This window comes from Gymnogyps californianus, chromosome 3, assembly GCF_018139145.2.
Source record: "Gymnogyps californianus isolate 813 chromosome 3, ASM1813914v2, whole genome shotgun sequence".
Taxonomy (NCBI): domain Eukaryota; kingdom Metazoa; phylum Chordata; class Aves; order Accipitriformes; family Cathartidae; genus Gymnogyps; species Gymnogyps californianus.
In genome coordinates this window covers 49,506,439-49,530,664 of record NC_059473.1, presented here as the reverse complement: position 1 = coordinate 49,530,664, position 24,226 = coordinate 49,506,439, and the positions used below count along the sequence as shown (strand labels likewise).

Below are 24,226 nucleotides of genomic sequence, written 5' to 3'. Positions count from 1 at the left end.
CCCCGGGGCAGCAGGGCTGCCTCGCTGGAGCCTCCCGTACTGCCTGCAGGGCCCTCTCTGAGGCTAAACGCAGAAGGATGCACCGCTTCAAGCAACGCAGACAGCTGGCTCAAAGAGGCGTTTGGAGACGCAGGCAAGTGCTAAATGAAGCTAGAAAACCTGCCGCTGCCGCTCTCTACAGGCATTAGCGAGACTCAAGTTCGGACTGTTTCCTGGCTGCCTTTTTCTCCAGCAGCAGCACCTCTCCAGGGGCAGGAGCTGCAGAGGACAGGGAAGGGACAGGAGCCCAGGGAGGTGATGGAAGCAGCAGCTGCCTCCAGGCAGGCAGGAGGAGAGCAGGTGAGGGCTGTGACAGCCAACCTCCAAGCCCTGGGGCAGTGTGTAGCCTCCGACCTGCTCCCAGCAGCTGCTGCAGGAGACGGCTCTTTCCCTGCTCGCCGGCTGATGCCCCGCTGTCTGCACGCTTGCTGCAGGGGTCGGCCCCTGACCTATGGCCACCTCTTCTTTCTGCTGGCAGCGGTTGTGATTTTCCAGCCGTTCTCTGCCCATGTCCTGGGCAAAATGTATTGAGGATTGATTTCTCAGACTGTTTCTCATCACATCCAAGATATATTTTGTGAGCAATGAGTCTGGGGCTATTTTGCTATGGGAACAGCTTAGTAGTGGTGTGGTTTTCTCCGACAGTGATGCTTACATGCTATCTGCTGCATTACCTATGGCATAATTCAAATACAATTATTAAGAACACACTTAAAGATGCAAGATGATACAGCTCTATTACATATATATATAGCAGGACTATCCCCAAGGCCATTTTTCATTCCCACCAACTTCATCTGAGTTATGGAAATCAGGACAGTCTTTCATGTCTAAAGTTAAAATCTATCAGCTTACCTCTTTGGAGAGTCTTGTGAAAAGGTCCCCTCCCCGCAGGAAATCTAGTATTAGATACAACTTTCCCTCTGTTTGAAATGCTGCATTAGAAAAGGATGGGGATGTTGGAAGTTTGAATCAAGATAAAGTCTCCAAAGAATTAATCTTGTTGACTAGCAGTGTATCATTCATGCCATTAGTTTCCCTGTCATTTCAGCACTTTGAGAACAGAAAAATTTAATTTCTCTACAGAACTAAGCAATTGAGCTTAGACTATGGGAAAAAATACTATCAGCTGAGAGACAACAATGCATTACTAATACATTCTTTTCCATGCTAAGCACCTATGAATTAAGATTGCTTTCCATTGCACAAGATACCAGGAGTCACTGAGGGCTAGGCATAGAGAGAAGTTCCCAGGTTTGTGTGAGGGGAGAGCCCGCACTATCCAAAATATTCTTAGAAGACCCTTTACAGTAATAAGGGGGCTCCTCAGGGAGCTGGTCAGGCAGAGGAAGGCAACTCCAGCAAGACACCACATTCATATACACACATATACAAATTCAGACTGGTGCTGATTATTAAAAATAATTTTAATTTAGATTCTCTTGTTTTCTAAAAGATACCTGACAGCAGGTGAGGGGGTTGGCAGATGTATACTCACCAGCTACCCCACCAGCACAATCTATCACGTTACACTTTATGACAAATGTATTTTGATGGAGGAATGGCTAAAACCTACTTATACTGAAATTCTCCTTTAGCATAAATGAAGAATTTCACACAGGTAGCCTCTAAGATTTTGTTAGAGACAGAGTCGTAAGTAGGCAGGGGGTATCTGTATGAAATTATAACACATCCAGTTACAATTCCCCAACCAATTTAAGAACAAACATGAATTATATTTTATTATAGTTACCATAATGAAGCTTGACTATGAAAGGATGATTCACTTCTGCCAAAATATCTCTCTCCATTTTTGATCGTACCCGATCCCGAACTATAAAGAAAGAACAATAAGAACAGCGACATATTAAGAGGCAGCATGGTCACTGGATACAGTACTGGAATGAGGTTCAAGTGATTTGGATTCTGCTTCTTACTCCGCTGATGGCTTGTGGTGTGACCTTTGGCAAATCACGCCACTCTCCAGTGTCCCCTTTTTCTGCCTGTCTCGTCTGTGTAGTAAGAGTAAGCTCTTCAGGAAGGCACCATGTCTTCCTCTGTAGAGAACAGCCCTAACTAGAAGGACTACAGTATTATAAACAACAGGAAGCTGATTATGCTTTACAGAAAAGAATGTTAATGTGAAAATTAAAACTATATAAAATTAATAACTCTATCTCATTTAAGATTAAACAGAATGTACCAGTCCCAGAGCTCATCGGGTTAACCTTGTGCAAATTAACTTCTTGTATTGTGCTGATGCAGCGTTTATGAGATATCACTGAATAGCACTCTCTGGAAATGATTTATATAAAATATTTTAAGCTTCCAATAAACCACCCAAACAATCAGTAATAAAGAAAAAAGGCTGATTAAAAATAGTAAAAAACTATTTTTATGTGTAGAGATAAATTATTGTGTGATAGCAGCGAGAAAAATACTTTTTGTGGTTGAGATGAATAGAGAGTAAGAGACAAAATAGTTAAAGAGGTGAGCTGGGTTCAAACCAATCAAAACTGATGCTGAAGATTTCATAGCAAACACATTTACCAGAATGTTCAGACATCAAGGAGGATTCAAGTCCCCACATTATCAGCTCTTGATCTTACAGATTCATTTTTCAGTCAATCACAATTTTACTAATTCTGTAATGAAAGTATTGAAATTTTCTTCTTCTTTCTCTGCATTACACAATGCCAATATGCTTTTCAGCTGAAAGCATCTACAAGGGATGTTATGAGACTATTTTAGGTGGTAAAGTCTGAGATCTCAGTGAGATTCTGTCATCGCCTGCATGTGTTTTGAAGCTGCTGAGAAGCTGAGTACTCTCAGCACCCAAGTAACGAACATGCTATAATGAAACCACATATTCTGTTGCTGTACATCAAAAACTGATGTACAGAAATAGGTCCAAAACAGCTGATCTGAAAACCTTAAATAGGAGTGGAGGGACACTTGGATTTCTTGCTATTTTGATGCTTTACCTAGGTCAACAGCGATGCAAACTTTACTAGCTCACTCAACCTAAGCTACCTTGTGGCTAAAAATCAAAACAAAGGGAATCTCAGAACCTTAATCTTATCTCACGAGTAAAAATTACACATCATACACTCACAAAATGCTTAACCTATGTGAAGGCAGAGCATTTCTCATGCTGTAGATCAGCGATGCTCCCAGGCAGGAATTCCTGTTGCACAGGTGGGCATTGCTGAACACTGTATGTGGGACATTTCCCATTAAGCTTGGTTAGAGAGCCTAACAAAGTGCCTCTCTGCACTTGCACTGCACAGGTGTGTGAATAGGCCGGCAGAACAGCAGTGCACCCTCCCGTCCCCATCCTTTCAACCTTTGAGCAGGTAAAGGCACAGCTGTGCTGCCAGGTGCTTTGCCAAAGCCGCCTGCGCTGTGCCCTGCTCGCTGCTGTGGTGGCCACCACTGTGGTGGTTACAGGCTGCGGACCTGTCAGGCTGCCATGTCACCCTCCTCCCCACATGTATACAGCAGCCACAGCGACATTAAAGAAAAGGCTATATCAGCACAGAAGACGCCTCATTCTCCGGAGTCATGGCCCTGTAACTGCTCTGAACCTGGTCTCCTCCAAAGCCGCTCTAATCACCACCTTCACAGTGGCTGCCAAAAAAGGTAACTGGAACCTGTAACCAGGATTACAGCTTGGCACGTGAGTTGGTGACCTGCCCTCCCCATCTTCCAGCATCAAATACTGCCTGATTTAAACACTCTGAGGGCAGAAGCTATATAGGCTCAGATTTTTATACAATCCTGCCCACCAAAGAAGCTATTAATCATATTATCTAAAAAGGGAAGTCCACTTGCTTTCTCCCACTGTCCTGTTCTTACCCTATTAATTCCATATGCCTGGGCTGTGCCTGATCTTAATCTCCAAAGTAGCCTCCCTAGAGGTATCTACCTGCTTGCACCAGCTTACATACCACAGGGCACTGTCAGTTATTGTACCACATGCTGCACATCCATTGTCATGATATTTCATAAATGTGCAAGGTTAAATCCCTTCTCCTTTTACTATTAATTCTGTGATAGCAGGAGGGAAGACTTATTTTCTCTTATTCCAGATACACCTGGAAATAGGAATTCCCCTGCTCTTCCTCCTTCTTGTATTTTTGGGATCGGGGCAATGTGGGTCTGATATTCATCAGGAAAGGTTTTAAGAAGAGATGGCACTTTGACATAACATTTCAACAGCATGAGGCTCTGGCTCTGTCTGACTCCTCTGTCATCATCCAGGTACAGTGAGTGAGAAAGTGCCTCTCCTCTGCACTTCAGAGATTTTTTTTCTAGTATTCAGTGGCCCCAGTCTGCGCCGCTGAGGGCGTCTCTCTTCTAGTTCTTACATCCTGGCAGTCAGATAATTAGATTAATTTGCTCAAGCGTGATCTGAATTAGTTCTGGCTGCTTATTCAGCCTGCTAGATCCTGGCTATGGAGGGACTCCTCCAGCAGCATGGGAAGCAATGCACAGGATCTGAACAGCTGCTGCAGTGCCAGGGATGAAAAGGCCTGAACATTAAAGATACTGCTGCGCAGATGACGAAGCAAACATGCGTGCCTTTGCTTAGTCTCATTTGGGGATCAGTGAACACGTACCACCATGAATTTCTCCACTCGTTTCCAAAAAGACTGGATGTCTGACAAGGAGCTATTTCTATGGATTCCCTTCTGAGTGAATCCCTTTTCTCTGATGGTCTTATCAAAGAGCTGCAAAACCAGTTCAGCACCGCTCAGCACAGGGCTGGGCTCTTCCTGCACAGGTACCTGCCTGGTGCTGCAGAACAGCCTCTCCTCCTGCCCAGCCCTTGGGAATGCCAGGGGATGTACACCAAAGGCACAGAGGAAAGTGCAAATAACTCAGCTCCCCCATCCTCGCTTTGACCTCTTTCAGGGGCCTCAGTGCCGCACACAGGTGGCTTGGGCACGTAATGCTTACACCAGATGTTTACCTCTATCATTAAAATGCTCATTAGAAATAGCGCTCATCTGCTAAACTCTTGCCCTTTCTACGCACCATCGGTTTTGAAAGGTGAGTTTTGCCACTTATCTTTAAATTATACATCAGACAGAGGCCAAGAACACAACCTGGAGCAATGAGCACAAAGTCATGAAGATTGTTTGCATGCTCTTGGACAAATTAGCTCTCCCTGAAATAATCCCTGGTGTCACGAGACAGAAGAGACCAGACTGGTGGAGCCTGTAACAGCAGAGGAAGCACCTGCTACCCTGAAAGAAAAACAGTTCCCATTTCCAGGTATTAATGTGATATGAAAGAGAAGTAGAGGCAGCTGAGAATACATGCAAATAAATAGAGCTTATCCACTTCTGTCTGTCTAGCTCTGAACATCAAAGAGGAGGATGTTACTGCTTACTTTATTTAATACTGAATGCTTAGGGAGAGGGTTTTACTTAAGGTATGAATTTTTACTTCTTGGGCTGTTTTAACTTTAATAATCATGAAGTACAGAAGGGAAAAGGGAAAAGGGAAAAGTATATTCAGAGCATCTTCCAAGGAGAGAAGAAAAGTTCCTTCTCAATAACGGACTAGCTGTATATTTTCTGAATAAGAAAATGAAACCATAAACCTGCTTCCCTCTCTGAAGCTCTCATGATATCAGCTTTGGTTGAGATTCAAATATGGAAATATAAATTAGATTTCAGCCAATGAACTTGTTGTCCAATGAACTCAATGAACTTCAGCCAATGAACTCACTTAAAAACTAAGAGTCAGTGCATCTCTAAGTTATGTACACTGTCAAGTAATGATGATCTAGGGACATCCCTTGATGTACATGCAATGACATCATGTCAGTTCAGCAGGATGTCGAGCCAACCCAAGGAGAGCTTTAATTAGTGAAACCATGGCCTGCAGGAGCTGTAAAAGGGGAGTTTATAGAAGAGACACTAATTTATTCACTGTAATACCAATTAAAATGTATAGCTAATTCACCATAAGGGGAAAGTAACTTGTCATATATCTAGTGACTGGATAGCTAAGCTGAAGTCACAGCTCTGTGAAGTTAAACACCATTCAGCCACTGGTTTCACTGGAGCTAGAGTATTGCTTCTGGGATCTCTTTGGCCAAAGAATAACTTCCAAACATTTTTATTTAATAGTACCCTTCTCACTGCTGCCTAAAGTAATTCTTAGTTCTACTAGAAGAAAATGATCCTGAAGCTGTCTTCTAAATTTGTCTGTAACACTTTGTTGGTCTTTTCTCTGTCTTCAGACTTACCTGGAATAAAAGTTGACGTTTCTACTTCAAAAGAAGTAATTTTCAATTTAACTTGCAGTGCAGTTTTGGTTTTTGCATATAGATTTGGTGTTACAAGGCACGAGGGCTTTACCTACAGTCTTGTACAAGCTAACACATGCATCAAATTTAAATTGGTATTAATTCAATTTTCAAATGTCAAATAAAAATGAAATAGCTTTTCCTTCTGCCCTCCTTCCTGGGCTAAAACCCCCCTGGTGCCCCACACCACACTTCCCTTGGTGCCAGCTGGGTCCTGTCACAGCACAGACACTTTAAGTTAGTGCTCCCATGACTGATACCATTTTCCACTTACGGTTTTCCTCTTTAAAAGGTTTTTGTAGAGAAAGATCCAGCAAGGGAGCATGTATTACAGACATCTTAATGGTCTGCCTTAGCTAAGGGCACTGAGCTGCAAATCAGACTTGATAAACAGCAAAATCCTCAATGCAGTGAAACCTGTCTGGGGCTCACCCACAGGAGGAACCACAGCATGGTGCATCAGGGCTAAGAGACAGGAGCTGAGACATATGTCTACGAGGAAGACCAGCGCAGAGCAAGGGCGCGCGTCTGCCTCCATCCTGCCTGTTCTGGCGATCAGCAACAGCGCAAGGAGCCGGGTTTTGGCTGCCCATGCAGATGGTGTGAAGAGGTATGCGGTATATTTCAACTTCCTCCATAGGTGCCGAACTTGGGTGTTGCTCTCACCTCTGTTGGTCAACAGCATGGGGAGCCAGAGTCTCACGGGTGAAATATTTTCTGTACACGTTAGCTGAGGTCCAGCACAATTCTGCTTTGCTCATGACCACAGTGGTTTGCCTGTTCATGCCTGTGAACGTCTCTCACCTACTGATGCAGCCTTGCAAATGCAGGCAAAGCACTTGGATGCTCCAATACACTTCTAGAAATAATTAAATGACTTCTAGCCTAAATCCTATTTTAAAAAGGAGATGGAGATAGATTTTGTGAGCTCTGCAAGGCATCTAAAGCTGAAGATGGTTCTACCGCTTTTCAATAGCACTAAAATGATAACTCTTTATTTTTTGTAAGTTGGTGTTAGGTGCATAGATCCTTTCATAACTCTAGTCCCAGTGTGAATACCTGCTGGCTGCCTTGAGGCACAGGAGCCTGGTGCCTCCCCAGAGTCCTCGGGAGGTGGCTCAGGGCAGGACCTGGTGCTCTGGTTGCCTCTCTGAATGGGCCAGTTTCTCTCCACTGATTTTGGAGGCAACCTTCTTGGTGTCACCAGGCTGAAATTAGCATTTGAAAACTTAATTTTTTTTGGAACTAGGAATGGGTTGTCAGACGATGGGTTTGGTGCCTCAGTGACTTGTCCTTATGGCCTTTTGTCCTTTTTCACAATTTTACTCAAAGTGCTGTTTAATCCCCTGAGCTACAACACCAGGGAGAGAAATCACGCTGCATGTCTGACACCAGCAACTGCCCCTTACAGAAAGCTGTTCCTGCAGGAAGATACACACAGAAAATACATGAATAATGTCAAAGGTTTCACAATCTGCTCAGAGATGTTTCGCAAAAAGCATTACTAATTATAAACGATTTGCCCATCCCTACCTTTCAAAATGACCTTTTGATAAGAAATATCCCTGCTCAGCCAGGAGCGGAGCACTAATTAATTAACAAAGCAAGAACAGGGGGAGTTAGAAACTATGTTAACTTAATTAAATCACCATTGAAAAATATCAGTAGCAGGAGAAATAAATAAGTGAATAAAACGATGGATTTAAATTTCATCCATTACACTCCTCACTTTCCTAAAACTCAGCACCGTGCCTCGAGTGGAACAAAAGCAAAATATAACTCAGACTCAGGAACATGCAACTCAATTTCAAATTCTTCACGTAGCACTGGTACATGCCAGTGATATATAAAATGGAATATATACATAAAACTATGTGCAACATCCTTTTCAATTCTATTTCTGTTATTTTAATCTGTTTTTAATGCTGGCTGTTGTAGACAAAAGCAAAGAACTAGATTCTAATTTCAAATCCACAGTGTGTATGTCTGGAAGACAAAGTATTTGTGTGGTGACTAATTACCCAAGATATGGAGAAATACAGGCTTTCCAAAAAAGATCATAACCTAGCTTCAATAGTTCTGCTTGGAAATACTATTTGCATTACTGTGTTTCTGCTCCACACAGTATTATACTCAAATCTTCTAAATAGCAGCCTTTCATGTTGTACCTTATCAGCAGAGCGTTATTACAACACAAAGGAAAACAGAAAAGTGTCCTGTTGACACCTGAACGTAGAAATATACCAATAATGTCACGTAGGGATTTTATGCACATTTCTTTTGAAATGCATATAATTTCATGAAGGTTATTTTTCTGGAAGAAAGATCCTCTGTGCCCCCAAATATGGAACCTTTTAGAGATGGAGAAAGAGCCATTAAAAGCAGAGCTTTACCACTCAGCCCTAGCGCTGCTGCAGCAAAGGAAAAAAACAGATTCACAGGGTAGGAGACTCTCCTTTGTAGAAGGGCACTCTGAAAAATCAATACGAACACATACTGGTTTTTAGGAGTCCAGGATCTGGAGGAGGTAATTTTATCTCCCCCCCCCGCTTCTTTTTTCCCCCCTTTTACATGAAACAACACATTTGGCTTTAAAGAAATCAAAGACTTTCTTTTGTGGCTTTTTTTTTTTTTTTTTTTTTTTTTAAAGTAGCTTGGATGCTTCAATGTTGAGATTTGGAATGACAGATGTCTCTAAATTAATCCTAAAATTTTAATATTGAACTTCGATTTATATTATTTATCACCTATTCATTATTCTAAGTGTTTGGAAAAGTTAATTAAATCTTGCAATATCCCTCTGAAGTACCTCTGCTCAATTTTCCAACAAGGAGAATTAAAGGACAGATTGATGGAGTCTAATGCTGGGGAAAAAAAAAATCATATGGGAGCTGTCAGGAGCAAACATGGGTTTCTAGGACATACTAACTCTGCTGAAAACAAATCCTCAGAGCAGTAACCTGAGCTCTCCCTGCGTTTTCCTGACACCCTTGCCCGGTGCGGGGGGGGGAGCAGCCCGCAGAGGCTGCAGCGGGTCTGAGCTCTGCGGGTGCTGCTCAGTGGGCTCCCTCCTGCCCAGCGGAGCCTCTGGCGGCTGCGACCTCCCGCCGTTTCCCCACTGGGACACCAACTTGGATCTCTCTCCCTGGCCAAAAAATCCCACAGGCGCTGCAGGAGCTTAAGTGTGTTTTAGATTTTTGGCTGAAATTAGCCAGTGGGTTCAACCCCGTCATTAGAGAAGCACTGACTGACAGACCAGCCGGATGATCATATAAACCTCATGTCCTTATGCAGAGGTGAAATTTCAATTTTTGTGTATTTTTAAACAGAACGGGACCAACTGAATATACACAGATGTGCTTGTGCACAGCTCCTAGGTGAACCCATTCCCCTCCCAAGGTCTGTGAGCTGCAGATGTGCAATGATATCCAATAAGCCAAATCCTACGGTGATGTACAACACCAACAAAGTCAGAATTACACCCCTTACAATCGCATAAATCAGTTCTAACTAACATCATTAAGAACAAACTGAATAAAGGGCTCGATGAAGAGCAGAGAAAGCTGCTATTTGGTAGCATGGAATTTCCTCCAAAAAGCCAAAACCTACAGCTGGAAATACATCTGTCCATGACTGGTGCAAAACTGAAAGCCTTCAACACCTCTGCATAGCTGCACCTGGGTCATCTTTTTTTTTTTGATGTAAAGCATATGTTTTATTTAAATTTATTTACCTTAGTGGAAGCGATATTTTGTCAATGATCCATGAAGTGATATATTTGTTTCTTGAATTCTACTGTAACATACTCCTATTTTTTATTATATTTGCTTCAGTTGAACAGCTGCATTATTATTATTATTATTACTATTGCAGGCAATAGCAGCAATTTCAGTATTAACTCTTACTGACAGGCAATAATTACCTATGCTCTAGGAACAGGCATAATTTCAAAATGACAAATAAGATGGCTGGCCTTAGAATTCAGAGGTTCCAGTAAACACCATTCTTCAGTAGCTCTGGAAATTATGATGACCTGAAGGGAGAAACTGGCAGCTGTTTCATATAGTTTTGCAATAAAGAAAAGTTGCTTAAAACAGTTACAAGACAACTGGCCTTTTCTCCCCTCACAAAATAGGTATTTAAAATTTAGTTCCAACCTACAAGAATCTAACAGAGAAAAGGTATACAGGTACGTATAGCCGTCCTCAGTCCTACTCTTAAATACAGTCCGAAGAGGGATGAATTTTCTCCATCAACCTTCTCTCGTCTCTCCTGTCAGACTCTAATTCCCTTGCAGGTACTGCTCTGCTGCAGCACTGGCTAACTCACATGCAGCTGCAAAGGAGAGGCAGCACCGAGCCTAACGTTTCCTACCCGTGGGGCATTCCAGTATTAAATGGAATACTTGTGTTTGCTATTGCGATGTTGCTAAGTCAACAGAAGCAATGAAGAAATTGTTTTTCTCTTGTCCTGCTTGAGATGGAGATGATCCAGATGTCCAGGAACTGCTGGGTCTCTCAGAGTAACGAGTTTCACCGCTTGCCTTTTAAGCCTGAAGCCCAGCGTGGTTTCATCAACTGTTGCTGCTCTTTAGTCTTAAAACACACCTGTTTTGTGAGTTTTACAGGCAGGGCTGAATAAAGTTTGCGGATTACTTTACTCTGGAAGTGTGAAAACTATCTGTGCTTTGGTATTCACCACAAATACATTCTGCAGCATATCATCAAAGGCAAAAACACAGCTTTTATGACTGAAAAGTATTGGGAGTGACCATTGGCTCAGTGGTGAAAATGCAAAGACATTCCCTCTTATGCCAGCCTTCTACAGAAAAAAAATTGTTCCCTTTATTTAGTCTCTCTGGGCCTAAAAAGCCAGTTGTACTGAAAGGGAAGTTTCTTCTCCTTCAGGATCTTTGAGCAACTATGAATTCACTTGCAAAGCCTGGCAGAGGTGGAAGGGGGTGAGGGTGGTGCTGGAGCTCGCCAGGGAGCTCCTTGGGACACTAACTCAGGGCAAAGTGCCCCTGGCGTGAGAGTGATTTAAAGCCCACCTGAGTCCCTTCTATTTTGTTATATGAGCCCCTACTATATCGTTTAATGGCACAGTATGGAACCTTCTGCCTGGTCCAGTTGGGATGTTTATGGACAAGACCAACAATCTTTTATATAATATTAAGTGAGAATTCCTGGAAGGAGTGGAAATGTGCTATTATCCCTCTGTGGAGAATGTAAGTACTGGGATGCTGTCATTTGCCACCAGGCCAGTTTTGCTCATAGGCTGAACTAATCCTGGTAAATGTTTTCTGTAGAGCTGCTTGAAACTTGTAATTTTGGACATTTTCAAAAATGTTTTTGCTGTGGCTTTTGTTCTGAATTGGAACAAAAAGCCTAAATTCAGCAAGTTTTGCCAAAATTAAATTGCGAAAAATTGTTTTGGGTGCATCAAAGTACTGTTTTGTTAAGGGTTTTAATTTATTTTTGATCTATTATTTCTTAAACACTAATTACAATGTACAGCTATAAAATAATTTTTAAGAAGATATACAATCAAACCAGAGCATTCTGCTGAAATGCTTACTACCAATGTTTTTTCAAGCAAAATTTCACTCAACAGTCCTGTTCCTGTGGATAGACACTCTACCAGAAATGGTACACTGAATCCTTTCTTTATCAATCGTAATGCACATTCAGAAGATGGAATAATAAAAAAGAGGATTTATGGGTGCTTCAGAAAAAATATGTTCACTGAGTCCACCAGGAATTCTTAAAACAGAACCTCCATGTCTTCCAAGTGTAGGGTAACATACAAAAGTATGAAGTAATGTTTTTGTGATTGGCCTAATTGGAGAGCAGTTTGCCAGCTCAGTTCTGATACGGGTAACGCAAGGCAGTGGCTGGACACTGAGGTGCAGTTCTCAGAAGGGAGGGTTTGGATGGCTCAGTCATGGAGCACGAGGCAAATGTTAACATTCACCCCGAGCTACGCAGCAGCCCGGGCCACGACTGCACTAGGCTGACTTCTCACTCTAAACACTTCTTCCATTAGGCTGCCTGGATGTGGTAAACACAGAGCCAATCCAATCTGACTTGCTCTAACAAGATGTTTTGGATGAGCATTTTAGTTACTGAATTCCAAATATTTTGGTTTGTGAAATGAGTAACTAGTATATTTAAGTCATCACTGAGGAAGCTGGGATAGTGGCTTATCATCCAAAACCAAGGACACTCAGTTGATTTAGGAGATATGAAGCCCTGAGACAGCTTCTATTTGTAAACCATGCAGGACGAGGTTTGTCAGGTTGCCTGCAACCCAGCCCTCTGAGATACTTGCACACAAAATAGACAGGAATTTAGAACTCAAATATTTCAAGAAAATTGTGGCATTTAAAGTCAACATTCAGGCAAACCAAATCTTTGCTTTGCCCAGGCCCTGACGTGCTACGCAGACATGCTTAATATAGCTCCGTTGATATGTTTGCCTTATAAAAATAAATGAGCATCTGTGAGACGGCTGTCTGTCACTGAAGAAGCCTCCAGTCCCATCAGTAAGTAGGGTGTGAAGTCAAGGCAAGGTCATTTCCTAAATTAGAGCATAAGGAAAAGCCTGGTCTCGTGTCGTTACCAACACACTGACTAAAGCTTTGCAACCAGCAAGACTTGGCCACACAAACAACAATAAAAAAAGGCTGATCTAGTGTTTTCTCCTGCGAGGAGAGAAACACAGTGCTAAAACAATTGCAAATGATTTTTCAGCCTGGACTCCACTATCGCATAGGGAGCCTTGTGGAAGATATGACTAAGTTCAGAGAGTCTCTGGGTGAAATCATGGCCCTAAAACAGTCAGTAGTAAAACTGCTGTTGACAATAATAGGATCTTACAATCTACGTCTCAGTCCCTGCGTACAGTTCTGAAAATATACGTAGCTGCTTGAACTCTAAAAGAATACCTAACTGAAGAGGAAATCTTCTTTTTTCCTATGTCACTGGGTAACTGCCAAGAGCTAAACATAAACCGTACTAAGCAATGACTAAAGGGAGACAGGAGGAGAGCAGATAAATATTTAAAGGATATAAACATGAAGGACAGAGAAGACTTATTTATTAAAATAAAAAGAAAGAAAGGAATATAAATAGGAGGAGGTAAGCGAAACAGAAAAAGAGGAAATGTACGCTGTGTCGGGCAAACCGTAACTGGATGAACCCCTATGGAGCAAAGTGAAGTGTTGGGATTGGAGCCTCATCACTTGACACGTTTTAAAACAAAACTGAACAGAAAAAGTAAAATAATGACTTAGTAAGAAACCAGCCTGCCCTGGCTGCAGGGGAATGAGATTGCATCTTTCACTATGTGCTACTTTGCTGCAGTGACTCCACCTCAATAAAGCACGCTTTTTAAAAAAATTTTCTAGATTTCACTACTATGCACAAGCGTTTGGGACACTAACTGAAACACAGCATTTGTACCAGGATTAATGCCTGTAACATTATGTTAGAATATTCCAGCAAAGTGAAAAAAACCCAGAAACTAAAAATTTGTGTTGGGAATGGACTTGAAAACCCTGTGAAGAATAACCATGAGCAGTTTATCTTCCACACAGTGCTTTTAATTCTGAGATCTCAAATAGCCTTACCAAGAGCCTTGGATCACTACCGCTGTTACCCTGTAGGTGATAGCTGGGAGTAACGCAGAGTAATGCAGCTCCTCCAGGGCCCCCCAGCACAGCGGCCACCAGCCCTGTGACAGTCCTTCCAGTGACTGCTCAGCAAACCATACTCCTCACAAGCAGAGTGCAAACTTTCAGGCTTCCTCAAAGCTTTGCTTTGGAAGTCGCTTGCTTCGTTCTGCTTATGAAAAAGTGCTCTCAAACCCTCTCATGTGATAAACTCTCTATAGCAAAGTAAAAACCAAGTGTATCATAACAGCATGGCAGGGTTTCTGCATATTTCTAATGAAGATGCATGTAAGGAGTCCTCTGACACTGGCAAATCTCATGTAGTGAGGTCAAGTCTTACACCTCATGAGCACCTCCTTTTTGCTCCATCAGTCTCACCTACAGCCAGCCTTCAAATCCCTTCTATCCCAGGCCCGGCAGCAGAGCTGAACAGCCTCACTCCTGCCGTTTCCCTTCTCTATCAAGGGAAGCCACCGAGCACCCACTCTGCCAGCGCTGGAGCTGAGCAGCCCTCTTGTCTCGCAGCCCCCTCTCAGGTCCCAAGCAGAAACGGGTGGGAGGAGGAGTGATGCTCTGGAGAAGCTGGCATACAGCTATTGCCTGCTTCCTGAAGCTGCAGAGAAGACTAGCTCTGGCTGTACCTCGCTCCCACCACAAAGCTCAGTCTTCCCCTCGAAATGACACCTGGAGCAAGTGCTGCCCATGATCCATGACCCTCTCTCTTCCTGGCCCTCCGCTTCTCCAGCTGCCGGTTTTGCCCTTCCTATTGCCTTTCCCTTGGCTCCACACAACAGATCACATCTCCAAGCCTGCTGCTACCCCTGATGCTTGGCTCAGGGGATGGCAGCTTTCTGCTGCCCCAGAAAGCTGCCCTTGGGAATCTGGGGGGCACCAGTGCCCTTGGGAATCTGGGGGGCACCAGCTCACCTGGGGACAGCTGAGGGGCTTCTGGAAAATGGGGATGTCTAGATTTCAGTAGGTTGGAAAGTCAGCTAAGTGAAGGCTGTGCATTTAGTGGGCTGGTCTAGGAAGAGCCTCTTGGCTTCCTTGGTACCAAGGTCAAAATGTGCTGCTTAAGAAACTGTCTTCTGCGTAAAAGTCTGCTCCTGGGGGCTCACTGGAGCTGCTGAGCAAAGCCACTGGCTATTTTCCTGAACAAAGCAAGAGAAAGGGGGCACAAGCTGGGGGCCCATCCTTTTCACTTTATGGGGAAAGTTTTCTAGGAGACAGAGATAGGTGGTAAAGGTGACCCAAATGCAGGGAACACCATGTAAAAACACAAATACAAAATAGTCCTTCTAAACGTACATTCAAAAATATTTTTCTTATGATAACATGCGAGGTTCAAGTTAGTACCTGCATCTATTTACATCCTACCTAGGTGTACGACATTAATATTTTAACCATTGTATAGCTTATTGTATCCATAACAAAAACAAAATTGAATTGATCAGCATTGAGAAAACCTATAGAGCAGTACAACCCCATAAACCTGAAACTCCCTCTGAGCATGAAAGGCAGCTCTGAGTTAACAGTGTTGATGATGACAATTGCCCACTAAATGGCAACTATGTCATAGCACAAATGAAGCTGAAAGATGACCAGGGACACAGTGCAATTATCTGAGCAATTCAGGCTTGCCCAAATTTACAAAAATAATCTACCGCTGCTGAGAAAATGTCAGTTAAATTACTGCACCATGGAAACCTCTCGAGTGTGTCAATTACAGTTGCATGCAGACAGAAAATGCTGTAGACAAAATAGAAAGGAGAGGCTGTCATTGACGCTGATTGCTGGTCTCTCTTTGAACATCATCAAAACCTCCAACTTGAAGTAAATACCACAGCCATGAGGAAGCCGTAACTGACATGTGTAACCCACATGAAGAGTATAAAAACACAGAGAATAGTGTTGTTTCCGTTGAAACAAATCCCAGATGGTAGTCTCCCACACTGTGCCATCTAACTTTTATGGAGAGTCAGTTGAGTGCTAGCACACCTCCAGCAGCAGTTGTGAACAGAACGCCTGGCCAGCTGTTTGGTGAAGGTTTACAAGTGATCCAACTGCAATGCTGGGAGGCAAACCGTCGCCACTGCAACGGACCCCCTACCCTCTGCCGTCACTCTGACTTAAAATGGCATCAAGTGACAGTGTTGACCTCCCTGTTAATCTGTCCTCGTGCTTGAAAGGAAATAACATTCTTCTCTTGTGTTATGGGAACCAGTAAAAGGAGTGGGATGCAACTCCCAGAGGATGCTTACGAATTTGGTTTCCAACCAACTATAAGTGCACTGCAGTTGCAGGCAGCTGAAATTGGTTAAATGGCAATTATGTTGGATGCTCCAACTGGTGCAACTTATTCAGTGAACAGAACAAACAAATGCTTTTCATATAGATAAATGCGTTTGTACCACAGCCAAAGACTTTCAGAGTCCATCAGGGAAGTTAAAAATTCCAGGGATATTCAGCTATTGCATTTCCAGTTCAACTTTCCACTACAGCTACAAATTTATGCAAAAGTACAGTTGATCCATAGCTCTGATTATTTCAAATAGTCAATGCATTATACAGAAGAGACATTTCCTAACAATTTCTTGGTTTGGATTCTTTAGCCATTAAATACCATAATGCAGCAGATTGCACTTAAGTGGGGAGGAGTGTTAATAACATCTCCATTAGTATTTGACTGTTACTTTTCATAAGGACATCGAGCACTGTGAAGAGGAGGCTGGCATAATTAGGTTAACGTTACGGATATGGAGATTGAGAAGAGGAGCAGCAGTAACAGCAGCTGGTTTACGTTCATGCAGCAGGCTGGTGGCAGAGATGCGAGCAGAGCCGAAGTCTTGTAACTCCTAAACTGAAGTACCAGCTCCTATACTAAACACAGCCTGCTGTGAAAGAACAGACTACATGACATAAATTCAAAGGAGATGAAGACTAAAAGCATTTGAGCCTGTATTTGCCAAAAGAGCAGTTTTTCTCTTCCTGTAATTCATGCAGTCTCGTGGTACCAACACCAAGCTCTTGGACATTGGGCAGGATTAAAAGGCTCGCAGTGCTTCATTCACGTGCTGCGCAGCTGACTGGATGGGTTGCCAGCAATTGCTTCTCTTTTTCAGCGGTGGGTTTCTTAAAATTAGAAGCATTACAAGCAAACAGAAAGCTTACAAAGCTCCTTAAAGACAGCACAAGATAAACAAGACAGAAAAATATTTCAAGCCCTAAGATCAAGCCAAAAGAAAACCAGAAAAGCAGACCTTCATGTGAAGATTCCCATTTGGCCTATGGGACACCAGCCAGAAAGGCAGAAGAAAAAGGGCAGCAGGCAAGATAAAACAATGACCGGTGTTATGTTATCACTGGTAAAGCCTGACTGGCCTGGGTACGTCCTGCCCACTAATGTTCTGCTTAATTCTGAAGCTAAACACATGAGAGAAGGAGAATGGAGGTTGACAGCTGCAGGCAACCATGAGGAACTGAAACCACCCTCCAGAAATGCTGCTGTCTCGAGCAGCAATGCAAAGAAGAGCCATATTACAAATCCTTCTACCCAAGGGCTGGCTTTTCCTAGGAACTTTCTCTGAATGGGACTCTCTCTAAAGGAACAAACAAACATTCAACATCTCAACAACATGACCACTCTGCTGTCTTTGCAGCAGGACATTTTTATCTGTTCAATTAAAAACCCTGAATTTTCAACAATCTGCTTGGTAGAGCAGGGGTACTGCTACTACTTCTGTCATAATAAAGCATTCACAGAGGATCTGAGATCCGGAACATGCAGCCAGAGCAGATCACATCTTGTTTAACAGTCACCTCTGATTTACCTAGTGTATAACTAAATCTTCTTCTAACCCAGACATCTAGAAAAAATGAACCCTGAGGAAGGAAAGGAAGATAAAAGATTCTCAGCCTACAGAAAATGGAAGCTAAACATGATAACAATCTTCAAGACGTGGAAGAAAACTGCAGAGAGGAAACTGTTCTCAGTGGAGAGGATGTGAACTAATGGCTTGAGCTGTGGCAAGGCAGATACAGGACAGATGTTAGGAAGCGTTTTGTAATAGTAGGGGTAGAGACAGTCTATGAACGACTTAGGCAAACATCTGTCAGGAATGACACAAAAGCATAGCTGTGCCACCCTAGGTCAGAGGTGGGCTGTGGGACTTCTTCAGGTGCCTTCCAGCCGATGCTTTAGTAGCAGTGCAAGGCACAGGGTGCCCTCCGAGAGTCCCACACCGGTGGGTTTACGTGGCGCAGACCCAGGCAGGGACATGAGTTAGGCTTCTAAAGCAGAACCACTAAGCCTCTGTGGTTGTCCCGGGGATCAGCCAGTCCTCGCTCCCAGGTACTTGGCCCAGGCAGAGCACTGCACACAGCCAGCGGTGCCTTCCTCACTCCGGACTCATTTGTTCAGCTGGAGCTTCATCTCAGTCTTCATAGTTCTGTTCCAATTAAACCAAGCTGTGCTCTTCTCTCCTCTCTCTGTGCTTTCCAGCTATTGCTGGTGAGGGGTGTGAGGGCTGACAAAGGCCATGGCACCTCCCAGTCTTTTACTAGTAAAAGTGGGTTTTCTACAGATAAAATGGAATTGCACCACATTTGTCAAACAGGATAAACATTTCACTCGTGGCTTCAGGACCACTGTCTTCGTGGTCTCTCCATTCCTGAAACTACACCAAAAGCAACTAACAGCAATCTGCTACTTGACAATAAAAAATATCAAATGTGTTTTTTTCCATAAAGCAACAACCAATTTGGGAATAACTGCAAATAGCTGTCATTAGATATACAGTGCAATGAATATGATAAAAAGAATAATCCAAGGGAAAGCAAGCAGTAGTGAAAGCCCTTGATCAAGTCTACTATGGGGACTTTGAAGAACGAGTTTGGGTCTGAAAGCTTTTTACTGATGGCACCTACAGGTGCTGTAGTTTCAAGTGTCTCCATTGCTACTTATTCACTGTGTCAAGCACAGCAGGATGAATTGAAACTTTAAAGAGGTAGATGGCAAATTGACTAAAAATTACATGGCGATTTGAAAAACTGCTTTTTACTGTCAAAAAAGAAATGAGTATGATGGACTACTCATTCCTGAAAAAAAACCAGCCACCATTCCTTGACTGGCTGAGTGTGACTCAACAAACGTTTAGAACAAACTTGTATAATTTGATCACAGGTGAAGAACATATCCTTTCTGCCAAAGAAATCAGCAGACTTTTCAGTGCTCTCCTCCTCTGACTTTAGCTTTGAATCTCCTTTGTGCTCCCTAGGGAATCATCATATGAATACCTGAATAATGCAACACTTTCAGCTGCTGCTAAAGGGGCCCATGGAACTGCTCAAGGACTAGAAGCTAAGGGCGTGGGCACATTAACTTAGCAAAAAGATGGAAAAATTTAAGACACCTCTGTGCTATACCTAGTGAAAAACACAAACACAGGTGCAACTCAATGTCTTCATAGCAAAGTCTGAAACTTTGGCTTAAACCTTTGACTGCACTAGCAAGCAGTACGGTGCAGCCAGCAATCTGTGGAAAGTAACAGTGGGTGCTGGGACCTGAGGTTGCCCCACACGTGATGTCACACTTTGGTTCCATGGCCTGAATGCCCATGAGAGGCTGGAGGGCACTGGGTGTGCTCCTGGTTTAGTTTCATCAGGAGGGAATCTAGCTTGTGTTCTCCGAAACTGCTATGCCCAGCAAACCAAGGCACAGCAAATGGAGATGAGTGGAAGAATTACTTCAAAAGCCCAGTCTGAGCCAAAGCACCAATGCTGTTGGATACTAGGTCTCCCATCACAGTTTCTGCTATGCCACTGAACTTCTCATGGAGCAAGCCGAGGTTTGCTTATGAGTCCTGTCCTGTGCTCTCTTTAGGGAGAATAAATATTTCAGGCAGCAACATACTAAGCTGCTGAAGCTGTGTTCCAAATGAACATACAACTATGCAGTGAGCTATATTTTGATATTACTGTAATGGCAGAGTTGTACTGGAACAAATGTGTGGCCAGGAAAGGACTGGACAATATTGCTGCATTTACCTACAGCATCTATGACAAGTGCAGAAGTTTGTGCTCCTATGCAAATCAGTCTGGCTGAATGACAGGGAGAAAGATAGGGAGGTTGATTATAATTTTTACCAGTATTTAGGCAAAGACTTAATAATTCTGTCCTCCTTAGGACAATAGGAAGAACTTGCTATCTAGCAACTTGAGCAACAATTTTAACAAGGTGACCCTATACAGAACTCAACAGCCAAAATTTTCATGAAGAGAAAGCTGGATTTTCTTTGGCACTTAGGAAAAGCTCCATGAGGAACAACAGGTTTTTGTGTAAAAACAAACTAGCCAAAATGCTCCCTTGCTACAAAGCAAAGAGCTTTGTTAATATCCAGAGTTCATTTCTTGAATGTCTTAATGGTGAGAATTTTTGCCTGATAACAGGATCTTCATGATGCACTTGGCATTGTGAAGAGGCTATAATTTAATCAGGACTTCATACAATGAGAAGTCCCACATGGCTTGAATAGAAACAGACAATAAAATCTTTAAGTGATGCATGCTCAGTTTATATTTACAGGCAAAAGTTTTCCCTTCTCATCCAAACCTGAATCCAAACGCTGTACAGAATCACTAAAGAGTATTAAGTATCTAACCCAGAAGCTACAATCTTGATGAACACAAGACAATGCTCTTTAGTAAACGCTATGAAAATAAACTTCCAGCAATGCTTTCTGTCATTTTTGACCTGACCAGTCTGCTGTATATTCAGGCTGAGACGCTCGATAATATTTGCTGACACACGATGAGCTAGTTGCCTAACCACAGTTCATTTTCCTTATAATATATGAAGGCATTATTCTCCACAGTCCATTAGAAACAACCTAAGTGAGCTCTCTCAAATGTACTGTACCCTTTCCTCCTTCAGAAAGCAAGCCCTAGATAAGCTGACTTTTTATGGGAGGAAGAAAGAGGTGGTCTGATGCAAGAAGCCTTGCAAAGGCACTGTAAAGCCCATGGCCCGATAGTGACCTCTAAGCACTGAGAGCTGAAGATCTTCTCGGTTTCATTTTCAAAACTCCCATGGGAGGAAAGTTAGTTCTGCTTCCTCGAATGACAGCTACTAATTCCAGCTTGCTCCTAAATTGTGACAGGCAAGGTTCGCACATTCTGCAGCTCAGCACAAAGCTGGAGATCTTCTCCTTGACTCCTGGCCCTCAAAACTTGCGTGCGAATGAGCAAGGTCCAGATGGTGACCCAAGAGCATTGCTGTGTGACTGAGCACATACCGACTAGGCTCATCTTTACATTTTAGCGCCACTTGTGAAATATACAGAGGAATCAAATGTTATTGTGTTTGTGCACACAGAAGTTGCTATTTCCTTCCCAGATTGAAAATTTAGTGTATGGCTATTTGTGGAGAGGGGTGAGTCTATGTCTCAGCTGGATCTTTAAGGGCACTTCCAGGTCCAGCAATGGTTTTTTTGAGCTCAGAGCCCTGACATTTGAAGAGTTACAATTCTCAGAGTAAAGAAGCAGTACGTAGGCAGCAGTTCCCAAGGATGCAGAGCATGCAGCCTTTCCTCCAAATAGCAGGGCAAGGGGACCTCTGCTGTGGGGTCTGGGCTCAGAGGAAACTGGATGTGTGGTCGGGACTTCCCTGGTGAATTGTTTAGAAGAGCGTAATAAGAGGCCCAGGAGGATATAAAAAAGATTGAAGAACACTTTAAGGAAAGATAATAAACCAAAATTTAAAGCGTGAACCTGGGTGAATAACAGGCCCTCACACCAAACACAGGGGCTGAACAAAATAGGACAAGACACCTTGAAAACCTCAGCACCAAAGAGCTAGTTTTATCTGAGGTGAAGGCTCTTTCAGAGTCCTGCTTTATAAGGTTAAATTGTCCTCAGTTTTTTGTTTTGTTGGATTTTTGTTCCTTTCAAACCAGAGGGAAACCACTGGAGTTCAATATCTTAGATCTAAACACCACAATCATCACAGGGAAACTGAGTTGCATACAGATGAAAACTGAAGAAGCCACTCCAGTTAGTGTCCAAACAGGGAAGCCACTACTACAATTTTGTCAATGGTTTAGATGGAAATCACAGCCCAGCTGGTGATATCTAAGTTAGTTGTTCAATTTAGTGTATAATTAATATCATCGATCTAACATCCCCGAGAACACCACAAGCTCTCTGTGAGTCACTAAAGCTGCTCTCACCGCTTACTGCATCTATAACCATCACACGCACTCAGCACAATTGTAAACCCATAAGCCTACTGGCTTAGATTGAAGGGATCATAAACTGCAAAGCACTTCAGAGCTTTTGACAAAACAGATTATCATTTCTAAACCCCATAAGCAGAAACAGGTAGACTCTGTCAGTTCTTGGGGTCAAACAGCTTCCAGTGCCGAGATTTACACAGCCCATTACCAACAAGATGGGCAGATGCAAACTACTTCCTCGTGACCCATCACATAACCTTCGCTAGATCATCACTGTAATATTTACAAAGTTCATAAGCATTATATCAGTGAATTATGGCTTCATGCCACTTTCTCTAAGATTGCGTGTCTCCTGGAGGGATAGGTCTTTGATTTTCAGGCTCCAGAGGTAGCCCTTACATTCCAGCACAGCAACCTGTTGGGTATTTATGGGCACTTCACAGGCGTTTAATGAGGCTTACACTGTAAGCAATCTAAACAGCTCTTGTTCACGGAATCTGGAAGCACATCCAGTAAAGCCGATGGAGCCTGAGACACCTTGAGAGAAACACTGAGCGAATCAAAATAATCAGCCTGCACTTTCCCTCTGTCCCAGCCTTGCTGGTGACTACAAGGCACACATATACACAGAATAAACAGTCCCTGTTTTCCTTCTGTTTCCTCAGTCTCACGATGCTTCAGGCTGGGCAGTCAAGACTCACTGATATATATCTGTAAGTTTTTAAACACATAGATCAATTTTATTCTCTTTCAATTTTTTATCTAAAAATCTGATTTTCAAGAAAAAAAGTAGAGTGTATGAAGACATGAAAGCAACGTTTTAAGATGGTATTTAATAGTATTATCTAATGATATTCTGAAATGCAAAAGTCTCACTCTTGGAAGGTATGTAAGTGCCTAAATGTCTTTGAGCACCTGGACCCCCCAAAAAGGGTTTATATTTGCAAAGGTAGCTATTAGGGTATTGTAATTTAATAAATAGTGTTTCAAAGTCAGATGAGTTAGAGTTATACACACATGCAGCCTTGAGTCTGATGTATTCGCCACCTGGCACCTAACAGACATAACATTCTTAAACATTTTGGACAAGGTTTTCCTAAAATTAGTAATTAGAATGAAACACTTATCTAGTTTCTTGAGGAAGTTCTCTGCTTTAAAAACCAGATACCCACAAGCTCCTGCAAAAGGAAATGAGGCATGAAGGAAAGAAACTTGGGTGTGATGCTCTCATTTACAACCGAGAGGAGCAGTGGCTTTCTCACTTTCAGGGATCCATGCTGTTATAGGTGCTTATTCAGATATACTCTACATTTGATATAAACCTTCATGAGATAAAGATTAATTTCAGTTTCACAAATGTTTGTCTGTACAGCATGTGCCTCTGCAAACTTTTACAATCTAAACTGGAATATTTTGGAGTCTAATTCTCCCTTCACAGCAGGAGCAGTTCTCCTGTTTAGCAGATCTTTTTCAAGCTTAAATCTACACGTGCAATTGATTTACAAAGCCTCTTTTGTAGCAAACAACTTTTTTGAGCTGTAAATGCTTGAAGAGCGCTGCTGCTGATTGCTGTACCCTTCTTATACTACCCTTTGCTGTTGGTGAAGTTGGGATCATGCTAACAAGGGACAACTGCCCTGGAAAGAGGCATGAGGCAGTAGACTCACTGGAGGAAGCACTGGTTGGTACTTCTGCTTCTTCCTAAACATTACCAGCCAGCCATAGCCAGAGTCAGGCTCCTGGGATAGGAAACCATTCGGCAGGACCCACTATAGTTGTTCTTCAGAGCAAGGTACAAAGCTAGATTTAACCCATCACTCCTGAAGGCATTTAACTTCCTCACATTCTTATTTATCCAGGTTTTAATTCTTCACACTAATCCAGAAAAGAAAAAACAGTTTTGCTAGCCCCTCCTCTTTTCTTTCTCATTTCTCCATTTTATGTGTTTTGCAAATTTGTTTC

The 24,226-nt window shown here is 42.7% G+C and overlaps 1 protein-coding gene across 1 annotated transcript in view; it reads right to left on the bottom strand.

Moving 5' to 3' along the window:
- Positions 1–24,226, bottom strand: part of RPS6KA2 (ribosomal protein S6 kinase A2) — a 312,842-nt gene that overhangs the window by 74,880 nt on the left and 213,736 nt on the right. Inside the window, exons 5-6 of the mRNA XM_050893272.1 lie at positions 1,793–1,873; positions 895–974 (exon numbers count right to left, since the gene is read on the bottom strand). Coding sequence (XP_050749229.1) covers positions 895–974; positions 1,793–1,873 — 161 coding nt within the window. The remainder of the gene's footprint in view (positions 1–894; positions 975–1,792; positions 1,874–24,226) is intronic.